Source organism: Pyrus communis, chromosome 8 (genome assembly GCF_963583255.1).
Source record: "Pyrus communis chromosome 8, drPyrComm1.1, whole genome shotgun sequence".
Taxonomy (NCBI): Eukaryota; Viridiplantae; Streptophyta; class Magnoliopsida; order Rosales; family Rosaceae; genus Pyrus; species Pyrus communis.
This window is the reverse complement of record NC_084810.1, coordinates 1,723,131-1,737,626: the sequence shown is the minus strand read 5'-3', so window position 1 is coordinate 1,737,626 and position 14,496 is coordinate 1,723,131. Positions and strand designations below refer to the sequence as shown.

Sequence of the window (14,496 nt, the reverse complement as noted above, 5' to 3'; positions counted from 1 at the left end):
TTGTTCGACAAACTTATAACCCAAGTGACTAAAATCATCTACAATGGAAAGGGCTAAAGAACTATAAGATCAAAATATAACCTGATTTGAACAATATTCATCTCTAACTAAAAGCTGGGCTAAAAATTAATGAAACCCACCAGGCTAAAACTTTGTCTAAGGGCTATCGGGTTGGCCAAAGTTGGCTGGTACCCAACCCATTTTATGGGCCCCACAGCTACAGCTACAAGGAATTGGACAAATCCCACGACCAGGGTTGAGTTTTTGTCATGTACTTTGGGACTGTCGAGCAATTAACCCCCCTTTTTAGCTCCGAATAATTATTCGTAGTTTAATTAAATTAATTAATCAATTTGAAAAATAAATTTAAAATTAATAAATTATTAAAGAATTATGTTTTACCTATTCAATTGACGATGATATATAAATATGATCTGATACTGTTCATTAAAAAACTAATTTTTTGAAAAATTATAATCTAAAAAGAGACTAAACATTGCCGATTCGGTTAGAAAAGGTCTAAAAGATAAATGGAAATGTCGGTGTTCGAGTCCCCTTCCCAACTCGCACAAAACATAAGCGGCAGGCTCCAGGTTCTTATGGGCTTTAGGGATAGTGTGACGAGACGTGGGCCTCAGTACAACAAACCCATCATCACAGAGGGCCCAAACATATACCCAAGTCAACTGAGTCCAAACAACCCAGGGATTTCTGTAAAACCATGGGTTTCTAGAACAATCTACCTCTCTTCCACGAAACGTCGCCCCCGACTCCTCGTTCAGTAAAAATTGCAATTACAGCAACCAAATCCAAAACCCTAAAATCGAAAATTTAGAATCTAATTATAATTAACAAGCACTAATTCATAGTGATTAAACAGAAAGAAAAATTCAAAAGCCAGTAATTCCCTCGATTCTAAAATTCCAACAATTTTCGAATTCACACAGTAAATAGTAACAAAGCTCTTAAAATTTGATTAATATGAGATCGTAATATTCCAAAACCCCCATCGTTATTGCCTATCGATTCGGTGTAGACTGTACTAGTAGTAGTAGTGTTCGAGTCTGCTACCTTACAGATGTGCAGAGGCTTCGTCGACGGCGATCTCTGCAGCTTTAACGGTGGCCTCGGCAGCCGTGACGGCATCGTCTTCGTCGGGATCGCGGGCCGGGTCGGACTTGTTCATGGCGGAGCGGGCTTTGTCGAGGAAGGGCTTGAAGGCGAGCTCGATGGCCAGCCACCCGACGGCCAGGGCTCCGAACACCACCGCCGCTTGCTTCGCTCCCGATGCTTTTCCCATCCCCGGTTTCTTTTTCTTCTGTTGAAAATGTTTGACGAATTTGAAATATTTGTGGCGTTGATCTCTCGGGTCTCGTTGCAGGTGCCTCGGAATATTGATATATATATATATATATATATATATATATATTTATACACATACACGGTTTGTTTGGATTTTGGGGTTAAGGCCCCGTGTTTGGTGACAAGTGGATCAGTAAACCAGGATAGGAATACGATGTCGAGTTACTCCTCCTTTATTTATAAGGGCTTGTTTGGATTGCTTATGGAGTAAAAGTGATTTTTAGGTGCTTCTAAATGCGTTTGACCAAATTGTCAGAATCAGGAGAGTTTTACACAGAAGCACAGGCTTCAAAAAACACTACTATAAAAACAGTCGAAAACATGCCTGAACAAGAAGGTAGTTTACTTGGTCGACTACAGGGAGAGGGAGCTTGCTTACTTAGTGCTTATGTTAGGGAGGAACTATTAGGTTTAGTCACTAACAAATTGCTTATATCTCTACTAATTAATAAAACACTCATTATCAATCAAAATCTTATAAAATTACCAGTTTAACCCTCTAATTAAAACACAACAAGAATAAGAAATATGGAGCATAAATGTAATTTCACACAATCAAATTTTGCTGTTTTTTTCTTCAAAACTTCACTTATATGTAATTCTAGCATATCTTTAATTATAAAAAATAAAAATAAAAAAAACTTATCACTCTCACATTCTATATCACTCTCTTCCTCTCTCCTTCCATTTCAAAAACAAAAAATAAAAAATTTTCTCACACACTTTGTGTGTACCCATATGCTAGTATTTATAAAGAAAAGCCAACTCTAGAGAACACTACTAGCCATTTTGTAAAAAACTTTCGGTTCATTTTGGAATTGCTTCTTGAAAATATACTTATGCTCAGAATCACTATCAGGAAAAGCGCTTCTATTAGAAGCACTTTGAAATTTTGCATAAAAAAGCAAGTGCGCACTGGGCAAATACTTAATTAAGTGCTTACTCAAAGAAGTGTTTTAGGATTAAAACTTTTTGTCACACATGGCAAAAACCACTTCTGGTGATCTAAAAATACATTTAATTGTTTTAAATGTACTTCCAAACATACTCCGAGTCATTGCATATAAATAGCCACCCATTTTCAGACTACAAATGGCTTTTGAGTAGTCCGCTTAACAACTTGTAACTCAAGTAGTTAAAAACAATTCGTCGGTCATCCGAGATTCTACAGTCAAACCCAATCATAACAAAATTAACAGTAGTTTTTACACTACCAGGATTCGTTACGAATTTTAATCCACGCAAAAACAGCACAGCTAAGCCAACATTTTATATTCATATACTATCAAATCTCAGTAAAACATTCATCAACTTCACACAATGCCTCGACAGTCGACACCCAAATTGAAAATGAAGAACTAGATATGAGATGTCAAAAGCATATTTGATCAGCTTCTTAACAAAACTTAAAGAATTCGCTCGGCATAGACAACAAATTAAAGTACCGTACCGCAACAAGATCACAATGACAAGTTCCTTCCTACAGAGGTTGTGTCTAAATAACCAGGTGCCACAAAAATTAACGCCCACGGCCACGTCCGCGACCACGTCCACGGCCACGTCCCCGTCCCATAGGCCTCCCTGTAATTGAAAATAAACAGAGGAAATATATTTACATGATTAATGGCAAGTTCAAGCGTGATAGCAGAGGAATGAATACATTTTGAAAGTTTTTATGACAAACAAAAGTTTGCAGTACCTGCAGTTGGCTTCTTGGGCTTGACCCTAGGTGTCTCTTCAACCAGCAAAGTCTCGAGATTCAGGCTGTCAGGAAGGATATAGTATCGAATGTTGTTACCCCTCACGCTGAGATGATCCAGAGTCACTGGGTTCTTCCCCTTGAGTGTAAGTTTCACCGTCTTCAAATGAGTATTCATACTGATATCCACACCTGTAACAATAAGCAAAGTTACCAATCAGAATAGCTACTTTTTCGTCCCTGTTAAGTAGTTGAAAACAACCCATGTGGAAGTGTGCATCCAAATCAAGATTACAATCTATTTACGAAGTTTAAGTTAAAAACTCTAAATTTATCCCTACAAGGCAGTCCAGTTGCAGAAAGCTGAAGCTTCTTCAACCTTTACTGGATGATATTATTCACTACACAGTGATCTCCTTTGGTGACTAATAACACAACCAGAGCTGTTTCGCCGATGTATTTATACTACGCATGTAAAGAAATGGTCATACTTTTCATTACAAACATTGTCTAATGTTTGAAAAGCCATAATAAGCTTTCAGTGTCTGTAACGTGAGCATCAAACTTAAAAGCATATTCTTGCCAGTCCACATTTTAAACTCAAATGTTGTGCGGATATTCTGAAGCTTCTGCTGAGATAAGGAATTGATTATCATGCAATAAACGGAAGTAATCATGGGTGCTCGTGCAGATTACATGCTGAAAATGGCATCCATAGTTTAGAGATAAAGCAAAACTACATCCCAACTCTCAGGAATCCAATGCTGAGCACACTTCTAAGCCTTGAGTCTCCGGACTCTCTGAGCCAGCAACTTTAAAAGGAAAATAGAAGCATGTTGTAGTACACAACAGATTTTGACATATGTTTGTTCTCAGCATAAAGGATAAGAATTCCCCAGGAATTCTATCCATCAGAAATCACAATGATATAGATGCCCAGAAAATGAACATATATACGATAATAATCAATTGTGGAAACCTGTCAATTTTGTGTGCTACAACTACTTCATAATACCAAGTAAGAAAATCATTCAAGTAGTCTCCAACTCTACCGAGTAATTTAGGCAAGCAGAAAAACTACAATTACTGAATAAGACATTACCAACTCAACAAAATTAGACTTAATTGCATCCCTGGTATACTTTAAACTCGCACCGACTCAATGTTTGAGCAATGCTTCCACACGGTCCATTTATACGAAATGGTAGCACCGGATGAGCAAAACCATATTTCTAGAAATCTCCAGAGGGAACAAAGCTCCCAGCTTCGTTCACTGGAGATGCTCCACAAGGAGAAAAATAAATAAAAAAATTATGCATTCCATATTTCACTATAAAAATCGAAGTCTTCGTGCGCAGTATAACTGATACGAAACCGAAATTAAACCTAAACAAGACCCACTTCTTCTACAAACAAGAAAATCAAAATCCAAACCAAACAAAAACCCTATTATCCAAAAACCTCACCTAATTCAACAAACTAGAAAGAAAGAGAGTACAGCGAGGAAACGAGAAGTACCCGTGATGGTTCCGTTCACAACGGTGCCGTTTTTGAGCTCGATCGACACTGTCTCGTTGTTCAACTTCATCAAAAACCTGGCAAAATTTCCCCCAAAAAAAAAAAAAAAAAAGGCATATCAGTACAAAATCAACTGCGCAGTTAACTGAGGAAGAAGAGGAATTAGGGTTTTAGGAGGAAGACGAACCTTACGAGCTTCATTGTGGCGAGAGAGAGAGAGAGAGAAATGACAGCTAGGGCTTCGAAGCTTCTTCAACCAAACAAACGAAGCGGGAGAGTGAGAGGGGGATCTGTATGTGTGCCGCACAGGAAGATTTAACTTTAGGGCTCGAAATCGGGGCAAGGGTCTTTTAAGTTTTACTGCACACGATACGGTGTGCTTTGTAAGATACCGTCTAACTACTGGACCGGCCAGCAAGATGGGCTTATGTGGACCCATTATTGTTAAGTTGACTCATGAAATTCAAGCCCAAAACATGAATAACTCAAAAGTTGTTTTTTTTTTCTCGTTTATATATAATTCATGTGAATATACATGTATTTAATGAAATTATTATTAAGATATGATTGTATTAAATGCATGTAAGTATTTTTTTTTTTTTAATACTCCTTAAATTTGGTGCAAATACACTTTCACTCTTTTATGGAACAGCATTGATTGATTTTGAGATTGAGTTGTCAAAATGATGAGTTAAGTCAATTTTAGACACTACTTATGATAAAAACTGTACATGAATAATAGTGACGTATTATTCATGTCATGTCACATAAATGATTCATGAGGCCATCTATCCATTTTACTAGTAGTAGAGTATGTTAATTATCTTATCAATGTTTTACTTCTGGTACAAATGAAATTGATTTAACTAATCATTTTGGCAACTCAATCTGAAAAATTGATCAATGTTGTACCAGAAGTAAAACATTAATTAACATACTCTACTATTAGTGAAATGGATGGATGGTCTAACGAGTTATCTATGTGACGTGACGTGAATAATGCGTCACTCTTATTCATACGTATTTTTTATCATACGTTACGTCACATAGATAATTCATGAGGCCATCTATCCATTTCACTAGTAGTAGAGTATGTTAATTATCTTATCAATGTTTTACTTCTAGTACAATTCGATCGATGATTTTTTATTTTTTAAATCATTAAAGTAGTGTGGTCTTCCAAAAAAACCAGAAGTATGAACACAAATTGGTGCAAAGTAGTGGCGGTTCCTCAAGCTTTATAAACGCATCGTTTCATTGTAACCGTTTAATTTGTTGGCTCTCTCTCTCTCTCTCTCTCTCTCTCTCTCTCTCTCTCTCTCCCTCCCTCCTGTTTCCATCTCTCTCAACTTGTCTCTCAAGTCAGTCTGATCCATCCAAACCCAAAACCCTGATTACTGTCTGAGTCCCATCGATTCAGCAGATTGAAGAAACCCTAGTCAAATGGTAACACACACAGATCAACATCGCTCTTTAATTATGCTCTATCTTCAAAATCCCAATCCTAAAAAGTGGGATAAAAATTGAATACAAAAAACGAAAATTGGGATTTAATTGTGTAATCACATCATTTCGATTTGTTAATTGCTTCATTTGTTGGGTTGTGCTTGATTTTTAATTAGGATGGAGAAGAAAGAAAATTGGGATTCAAGAGAAAAAACCCATATCAGGATTCTGGGTTTCAGAACAGAAATCATCATCAAGCTTTTGATCAACACATGCTCCCTGAAGGTAGGCAATGCTAAAACTGACTAGTGATTGGATTACTGTGATTGGTAATCATGGATTAATCATGTGGTATTAGTAGTTAATTGGGTTTTCGGGTTTTCGGTCGCGGTGTAGGTTGGGTTGGTTGCCCTGCAAATGGTGGAGAAATAAGCTGTATAATTCCATCAAAAGTACCTCTTGGTGAGTCTTTCAATGACCATATTGCTGGTGAAACATACACTCCAAAGCAAGTCATTCATCAGCAAAGACTGCTAGGAAGAGAAGTAATTATATTCCTTTTTTCGTAAAGTACTGTACTTTATCTTGTACGAAGTTGTTATGCTGATTGATTTTTACGTTTCCAGCTCGGTTTAGTGATTGATTTAACGAACACTACTCGTTACTATCCCCTTTCGGATTGGACAAAAGAAGGCATTCGGCATGTTAAGGCAAGTGTATTTGTGTTTTCTGGTCCTAGTTAGTGAGGTAAGTTTACTTCTTTACCTATGTCCTCAAATTTGTTTGCGCCAGATACAATGCAGAGGAAGGGATTCCGCACCCGATAATGCAGCTGTAGATAAATTTCTTTATGAGGTGAGCTGCCTGCACTAGTTTTACGATTTCATGGGACCCCCAATTGAAAGTCAAGAAGGAACATGTCTGATTTTGTGATTTTTTTTTTTTTCGCATAGGTATCACAATTTTTCTCCCATAGCACAAACCCAATGAGGTATATACTTGTTCACTGTACGCATGGGCATAACCGCACAGGCTTCATGATTGTTCATTTTCTTGTACGCAACGAATCAATTTCAGTTACCCAGGTAAGTACTTGGTTGTGTGGTAGTTACTTTTGTTCTGATTGAATGTATGCTATGATTCAAGAAATTTCCATTACATCTTTCTGGACTGACAATTCTGCAGGCAATAGATACATTTGCCAGGGCACGTCCTCCAGGGATATACAAACAGGACTATATTGATGAACTGTACAAGTTTTATCAAGAAAGAAAGCCGGAATCAGTTGTTTGCCCTCAAACTCCTGAGTGGAAGAGAGTTTCCCATCTTGATGAAAAAGCAGAAGCTGTGATGCATCAGGACAATGTATGTATTGTTTAACTTATATGCAGATTATTTGTTAGAAACCGCGGTTGTGATATTTTTTGATGATGAAATTCAAACTGCGGTACAGGCAATAATAATACACTAGTAGTTGTGTATGTGTCTGCATGAATTGAGACTGCATTTGCTTGGTAATGCAAAATGGCTTAAGCTTAGGGAATTGTAGTGATACATGACAAATAAATTTGGCAATGATTTTTCCTTTTTCTAAATACTTTAGGATAATGTAATTAGAAGGGAAGCCTACGTAGATTTTTTATGGTTTAATACACACACTTAATTGTCGGGAACTGGAAGCATTACGTTGTTGTTGGCTGTCTTTTTAGTTGTTTATGATTCTTCTGAGTGGTTTTGTTAGTAATGAAGTGAAACATCGGTGCTGCTATTGGCACTCCAATCTATCTATATTTAGAAAGAAAAATACACTTATGAGGAGTGCACAATGAGATTTTTGGAGTGCCAATAATAGTACCCCTTAAAGAACCAGTTGCAGTTAAACACTTCTAAGTTCTTTGCCCGGAAAACAAATTGCACCTGCCACTTTTGCTGATTGTGACTGAAAGTGGATTTTTCCTTTTGTTTATTTATTTTTATTATTATTATTTTTGAATGTATTAGGGGTATCATGCAAGAAATGAAGCAATGACGATTGATGATGTTTTGGGCGAACGAATACCTTATAACCAGCAAAAATCGATGCAAGAAGCTGTTTATGATTTACTCAAGATGGAGAAAAGGGTAGGTACTCAAGTCTAGTTCCTTGTGTTATGATTTGTATATTAAGATGAAACATGAACATTTTATTGCTTCACCTTCTTCATGATGTTGCTGTTATTATATTGTGATGAATTTATTTCTGGCTGTGTTTTCAGGGTAAAGGAAATTTACAATTTCCTGGGTCGCATCCTGTTTCGCTCAACAGGTTTGTTCCAACAATAGCTGTGTCAATGATAGTTCTGTACTTCTAGTGGTTTTGACTCTTTTGCTTTTAGCATTATAAACTGAAGGTGGTATTTTCATTTCAGTACGTAATTTAACTGGACGGATGAAGGTTATAATTGAAAATGTATTAACGTGGATATTTTCAGTTTGTAATTAGGAAGTTCAGTACCAATTTTAGGCGAATGAAGTTATCACTTTGTACTCTGTAGGGACAACCAACAACTATTACGACAGCGCTATTACTATGCCACGTGGAAAGCTGATGGAACACGTTATATGATGCTAATTACGTGGGACGGCTGTTATTTGATTGATAGGAAATTTTTTTTCCGACGGGTCCAGATGCGGTTCCCCTGCAAATTCTCAAATAAGGTGTGTATGTGCTTGCAGTTTTGATACATGGAACACGTCTAGTATCATTTGCAGTTATCTGCAATTGACTCCCTACCATTTTTGTAATTGTTCTTCATAAGGTTATACCTGATAAGACCCACAACTTCACTTTACTTGATGGAGAGATGATAATCGACACTGACCCAAACACTCAAAAGCAAGACCGAAGATACCTCATTTATGACGTCATTGCAATCAACCAAGTCTCTCTTGTAGAGGTTAGATATATGATAATGCTGTGGAAGTCCGTCTTGAAAGGGCCCCCTTCCCACTTCTTTTCGTTTGGATTGTTTATTTTCTACTCCCTGCATTTCCGGGAGTCTCCTGCATTGAACTCCCCTTTTCTGTCTATTTTCCAATCAACCAAGTCTCTCTCGTAGAGGTTAGATATATGATAATCCTGTAGGAATCTGTCTTGAAAGGGCCCCCTCCCACTTTTTTTCGTTTAGATTGTTTATCCTGCATTGAACTCCCCTTTTCTGTTTATTTTCCAATCCCATTAGGCTTTACGTAAATTTTTTGGTTTGTTACAAAATGTGTCTGCTTTAAGTTAAGATTTTCTTTTTTAATGAATTTCGTTATAAGGATACTTCAATATACTGATAAGTTTGTAACCAAAAATGGTTCAGCTGCAATTCCATGAACGGTGGAGGATGCTTGAAAAAGAAGTGATCGAGCCTCGAAATATGGAACGTGATACTCTTTCCAAGAGTGTAGAGCCTTATTACAGATATGACTTTGAACTGTTCAGTGTATGTATACTAACAATTAGAGATTACACCAGACGTTTTTAATTGTGCATGTTCTGTTAAGATTGGTGATTTACTTTGTTATAGATGTTCATCAGGTGAGGAGGAAGGGTTTTTGGTTGCTGTCTACGGTTACCAAGCTTTTGAGGAAATTCATTCCTGGGCTTTCACATGCATCAGACGGTCTGATATTCCAGGTGATTGAGGGGTGATTTTTTGGTTATGTCGTGTTATAAAAAGAAGTTATGTGATTATATGTGGATGAGGAACAAAGGAAACGAGTAATTTGGTAAATTTAGAAAAGCAGAATTGTGTTTGATGCTGAATTGCCTGTTTTGTTTTACAATAACCCTTTGGTTACTGTTTGGGACTAGCTGCGCTGATTTGTGCTCCTGTGAAGTAATTTGTTCGTTCTGCTTTACGTCATAAGTGTTTCAATTCAAAAATTGATTCTCCTATGATGAGATATCACTGGATTCTAGAGAACAATTTGTTGATGATCCGTCTTTTTCAGGGCTGGGACGATGCATATGTACCCCGAACGCATGAAGGTCTTTTGAAGTGGAAGTTTCCTGAAATGAATTCAGTTGATTTTCTCTTTGAGGTTATACGATGACTTTTTTCTTTCAAACTGCACCTTGTCTTATTTTAATTTAGTTTCTCAGTTGCAGCCTTGCAGGTTACGGTTTTCTCTTTCACTCTCATCTGTATGAACTTGCAGACAATAAGCTAAAACGAGTTTTGTGTTGACAGTTAGGAGTTGATGGCCGTGAGCTACTTTTTCTGAATGAGCGCGGAAAGAAGAAGCTAATGGGAGGTTATAGGGTTGTTTTTAAAGGTCGAAATTTTCACACTTCTCTATTTCTTTTATATTTACCATCCGGTTTTGTTTAACGTAATTGTAAAGATTAGACATGCGCGATGGATGACGTTTTAGTTCCAGCTCCAAATGTCGGGTGGTTTGTAGTGAACTGCAGGATTCTGCGTTCTCGACAATCATAATTCCACACTTCAGTAGCTCTCTAGTTGTCAGATTAGCTTGGATCTAATACCTTGGTGTTCCAAATTCAACTTGCAGATGAATTGGACCCTGCTTTTTGTTCGGGGAAGATTGTAGAGTGTGCGTGGGATGCCGAGCAAAATGTATGGGTGTGTATGCGGACTAGGCCGGACAAATCAACCCCGAATGAGTTCAATACCTATAAGAAGGTACTAATATCATGTTGCTATGTTTTGTTTTGTTCTTTTTTCCCCTGAGATCAGTTTTTGTTTAGGACTGGTGAAACTGTGTTCTCATCCCAAACAGGTAATGCGAAGCATAAACGATAATATTACGGAGCAAGTGCTGTTGAAGGAGATTGAGGAGATTGTCCGGCTACCCATGTACGCTGACCGAATACGCAACGACATTAAGGCGCACGAGCACACATCGTCTTCCCGGCGCCGGTGATTTGGGGTGCCAAATAAACATACCACCAAACAAAAGTCACAAGAAAGGGGAATGCAGATTCGGTTGAACCGTAATTTCATCAACCGCCTGATCATGTGGTTTATGTTTTTGCCATCCCATCACATAATTAATTTGTAATCATGATTAGCAAAAGCATCATGGTTTTTGTTGTTATAGATACAATGTACATTAGCAATGTGTTGATCAATCAATTTTATTCTATTGATTACTCGTTTCTAATTAGTGGGTGTAATGTTTATTAGGCGGATTCGATGGACATTATTTTGGGGGTCAAATGTCTCCAAAAAGGCTTGGGTTTTCACTAGCCAACCCTAATTTTTGTCCAAAATGGAACAATAATACTGCAGCAATTGTCCGCTTATTTAGAAGTGTTTTTAAAATGATTAAAACATTTTTAGAGAACATATTTTAGTGTTTCAAAAGGGTAATGTTAGGGAGCCTACATTTGAAGACAAAATTTTGTAAACTAAATGACATAAAAATTAATAATTGAATTATTACTTAAGTGTTAATTAATGTACTTATTTCTTATTAGTGACACATCATTTAATTTGCAAATTCAGTCTTCCTAGCATTACCCATTCCGAAAATATTAAAAGTGCTTTCAAGTGTTTTCAAATGCTTTTTCACGATTCGCGTGCATTTTACTAAACATTGATTTCAAAAATATTTTCATAAAATGTTTTTAACTATTTGAAAAACACTTTCAAACGAGTATTAAACGAGTACAGTATTTTTTACATTTACTAGAATAGATGGAAACTCAACCACCAATAGAATTTAAAAAACAAATGGACAAGTGTTGCAGTACTTTTGATTTTTTTTTTTTTTTTTTTTTTCCAAACTAGTCAAGACCTTTTTCAGCTGCAAACTTTCCCTCTTGAACCACCGCAGCAGTATTGAGTATTTTTTTTCACCTGCTTTTTGATCTCTCTCTTGCAGCGGAACCAGCGTCACCACAACTCCCCATTCTTTCAACTCCGATTGTGGGTGAGCCTTGGGGCACCCAAATCCAGCGAGTCGACGAATTCCAAACCAAATTCTAGCGCCGTAGCGGCCTCCAATTGCGTTGTTTTCCTAAACCCTCTTCACTTAAGGTAAGCAATTAAGAGTTTTGGTCTCGTTATTACAATAGGAGTGCTATTATTTGACATTGTCAATTTCTCAACAAATGACATATTAGGATGTCACATGAGTAGGAAAGAAAAAGAGAGTGATTTTCGAACATCAATCTTTGATTTATTAAATTAAAAAAAATAACTAAATTGTGTAGAGGGAGAAAAATAGAGAAAATCAGTTTGAGGTAAAAATTGGGTGAAAAATATTTAGGTATAAATTGAAAATGTAATGGCAATGTTAAATCTTTAGTTTATTGTGTCATCACCTAGGAAAACCAAAGAAATGAAATTACAAATAAAACCCAATATATTAATTGAAATAGTGGAATTCGGCCACTTAATTATTATTATTTTTTTTTTTTTAACTTTCAGTAAAACGACCGTCCGTAAATTAGAATCGCTTTTACTTCCCTAAAACCACATCCTATTAGCACTAGGAACCGATCCCTATATATATAAACGAGCTAACTGTTTTGTGCTTTTGGCAAAACTTGGCAAGTCTTTCTGTTACTTGAGACTCACGTCTTTGTGTGTTCTTTGTTGTGCACGTTGCGGAAGAAGAAGTATTCGACGACAATGGTGAAGTCAGTTCCAAGCAGGGAGAACGAGGAGCAGAAAAGCCGACCCGAAACTTCTTTGAAGCCGTATCAAAGAACATCGTTCAAGAAGACGAGGGAATCCAGCAAGAGTTTTGAGGGTTTTGAGAACGACAGCGTGGATTTTGAAATAATGTTTAATCTCGAAGAGTTTCTGCCGGAGTTGCGTGAGGGTTTGGAAGAAGAACAACCTGCTCCTAAAGTGATGGATCCAATCGTTGAAGCCGCCGCTGACGATGGTATTGATAAGTTTCTGTCTGACAACATCGATTTCATGGCGGACGACATCTTTAGCCACGTTAGTTTTGACGGGGTTGATGCTGCTACTGCGGACTCATCGTCGCCAAGCTTTGAGGCATTGATGGACAACGTTATTGCTGATTACTTGACGGAATTGTTTGATAATTCCAACAGCAACGAGAGTCCCGATGGAGTGGAAAACCGCGAAGATGTTGGTGAATTGTTGGAAAAATGTTGTTTTTCCTTAATTCCTTTTTTTCCTTATGCATGAGTTGTTTCGAGATGGAAGGGGGAATTTCTTGTGGGGCTTGTGCTTCAAAGATGGAAGGTTTGGAAGCTAGCTAGACATGGTGGCTTTTTGGACCAAAAGCCTGGGAGGGAGAGGACTTTTCTTAGATTGTTTTGGTCCTCCAATTCTTAAATGATACCAGTTCATTCTCAATTCAGTTTCTCCGGTGAAGCTCCAACATGTAAGCTAAACGCGAGGCTAATTAATGGGGTTACTCATAGACTTGCCCGGCATGGATTGACGGTGGATTTGAGGACCCATCCGATTTTATTAGTGATTTGTTATTAGAGGATAGTCATAATCTGTAGTTTTTTATTGGACAAACGAGTCATAATCTGTAGTTTGGTGCATGAAATTCTTTTTTCTTTTCTTCGGGTTGAAATCTTGGAAAAAGTTTTATCTAGACCTACATAAATGCACCATATTCTAGTTGTATTTGCTATGTTGATGACTATAGTACTTTAGAAAGAAAAAAAGGTCCCTCAGTATTACAGTTTAGTGATATTATTCTTCACTTGTAAGTGAGAGGTCTTAGGTTCGAATCTCGTGGATGGCGAATTCGATACCAAATTAGGCTATCCATTGTGTGGCTTAGCCGAACTCCCCCCTCCCTATGGTGTAAAATATATTGTTGTACCATAAAAAAAAAAAAGCGTTTGATAGCTAGTGTAATTGGGGTTCAAAATCTTGGTAAAGTTTTCATTAATTTGTTAATGTATGTACCAATTACCACTTAGTACTACAGTTTAGTAATTCGATTCTCATTAAAGGTGAATTCAAACCAAATTAACATTTCTAGCACATTGTGAGGTTTAGCCCACTCTCAACTGTTAGTGTAGATGATAACATCAAAATGTTAAAAAAAAAAAAAAAAAAAAATCCAAATTAGGTTCTCATCCCTCATTTTACTTTCTCATTATTCAGGTCATTCGACTCTTTTTTCACATCATTACTGGAATATTAAATAATTTATATGTCAACCTATTTCAATTTTAAAATTTAAAACTTATTTAATCACTCTTCTAAATATATTCTTTTAGTATTTTTCATATATTTCTATTTTTAGTTTGTAGCTATTTTTTTTTTAATTTGTACCAATATTCATTTTAGTTTTAATTAGTACCCATTTTGATTTTTTGTGCCCATATTTATTTATTTATTTTTTATTTGTACTCCATAATTTTAATTTTTAATATGTATTAATTTAATTTGTGCTGATATTTATTTTTGTGCTGAATATACTCATACTAATTACATGCATTTGTTTTATGTTCTAAAATATTAACAATT

At 36.6% G+C, this 14,496-nt stretch overlaps 3 protein-coding genes across 3 annotated transcripts; 1 reads left to right on the top strand and 2 right to left on the bottom strand.

The window, feature by feature from the left end:
* Positions 1–887: 887 nt before the first annotated feature.
* Positions 888–1,398, bottom strand: LOC137743700 (outer envelope membrane protein 7-like). Its single transcript, XM_068483632.1, has one exon. The coding sequence runs from the start codon at positions 1,298–1,300 to the stop codon at positions 1,073–1,075; it is 228 nt and encodes a 75-aa protein (XP_068339733.1). The 5' UTR covers positions 1,301–1,398; the 3' UTR covers positions 888–1,072.
* A 1,221-nt stretch (positions 1,399–2,619) lies between these two features.
* On the bottom strand, positions 2,620–4,912 carry LOC137742370 (small nuclear ribonucleoprotein SmD1a). Its single transcript, XM_068482224.1, has 4 exons — positions 4,767–4,912; positions 4,580–4,656; positions 3,062–3,253; positions 2,620–2,943 (listed from the first exon to the last, which is right to left on the bottom strand). Exons 1-4 carry the CDS (start codon positions 4,778–4,780, stop codon positions 2,882–2,884), a joined length of 345 nt encoding a protein of 114 aa, XP_068338325.1. The 5' UTR covers positions 4,781–4,912; the 3' UTR covers positions 2,620–2,881.
* Positions 4,913–5,892: 980 nt separating this feature from the next.
* LOC137742718 (uncharacterized) lies at positions 5,893–11,168 on the top strand. Its single transcript, XM_068482656.1, has 17 exons — positions 5,893–6,025; positions 6,202–6,310; positions 6,422–6,570; positions 6,652–6,735; positions 6,818–6,880; positions 6,979–7,110; positions 7,211–7,390; positions 8,027–8,146; positions 8,281–8,330; positions 8,560–8,722; positions 8,824–8,961; positions 9,373–9,495; positions 9,591–9,689; positions 10,007–10,096; positions 10,246–10,330; positions 10,571–10,701; positions 10,799–11,168. Exons 1-17 carry the CDS (start codon positions 6,023–6,025, stop codon positions 10,940–10,942), a joined length of 1,863 nt encoding a protein of 620 aa, XP_068338757.1. The 5' UTR covers positions 5,893–6,022; the 3' UTR covers positions 10,943–11,168.
* The last annotated feature ends 3,328 nt before the right edge of the window (positions 11,169–14,496 follow it).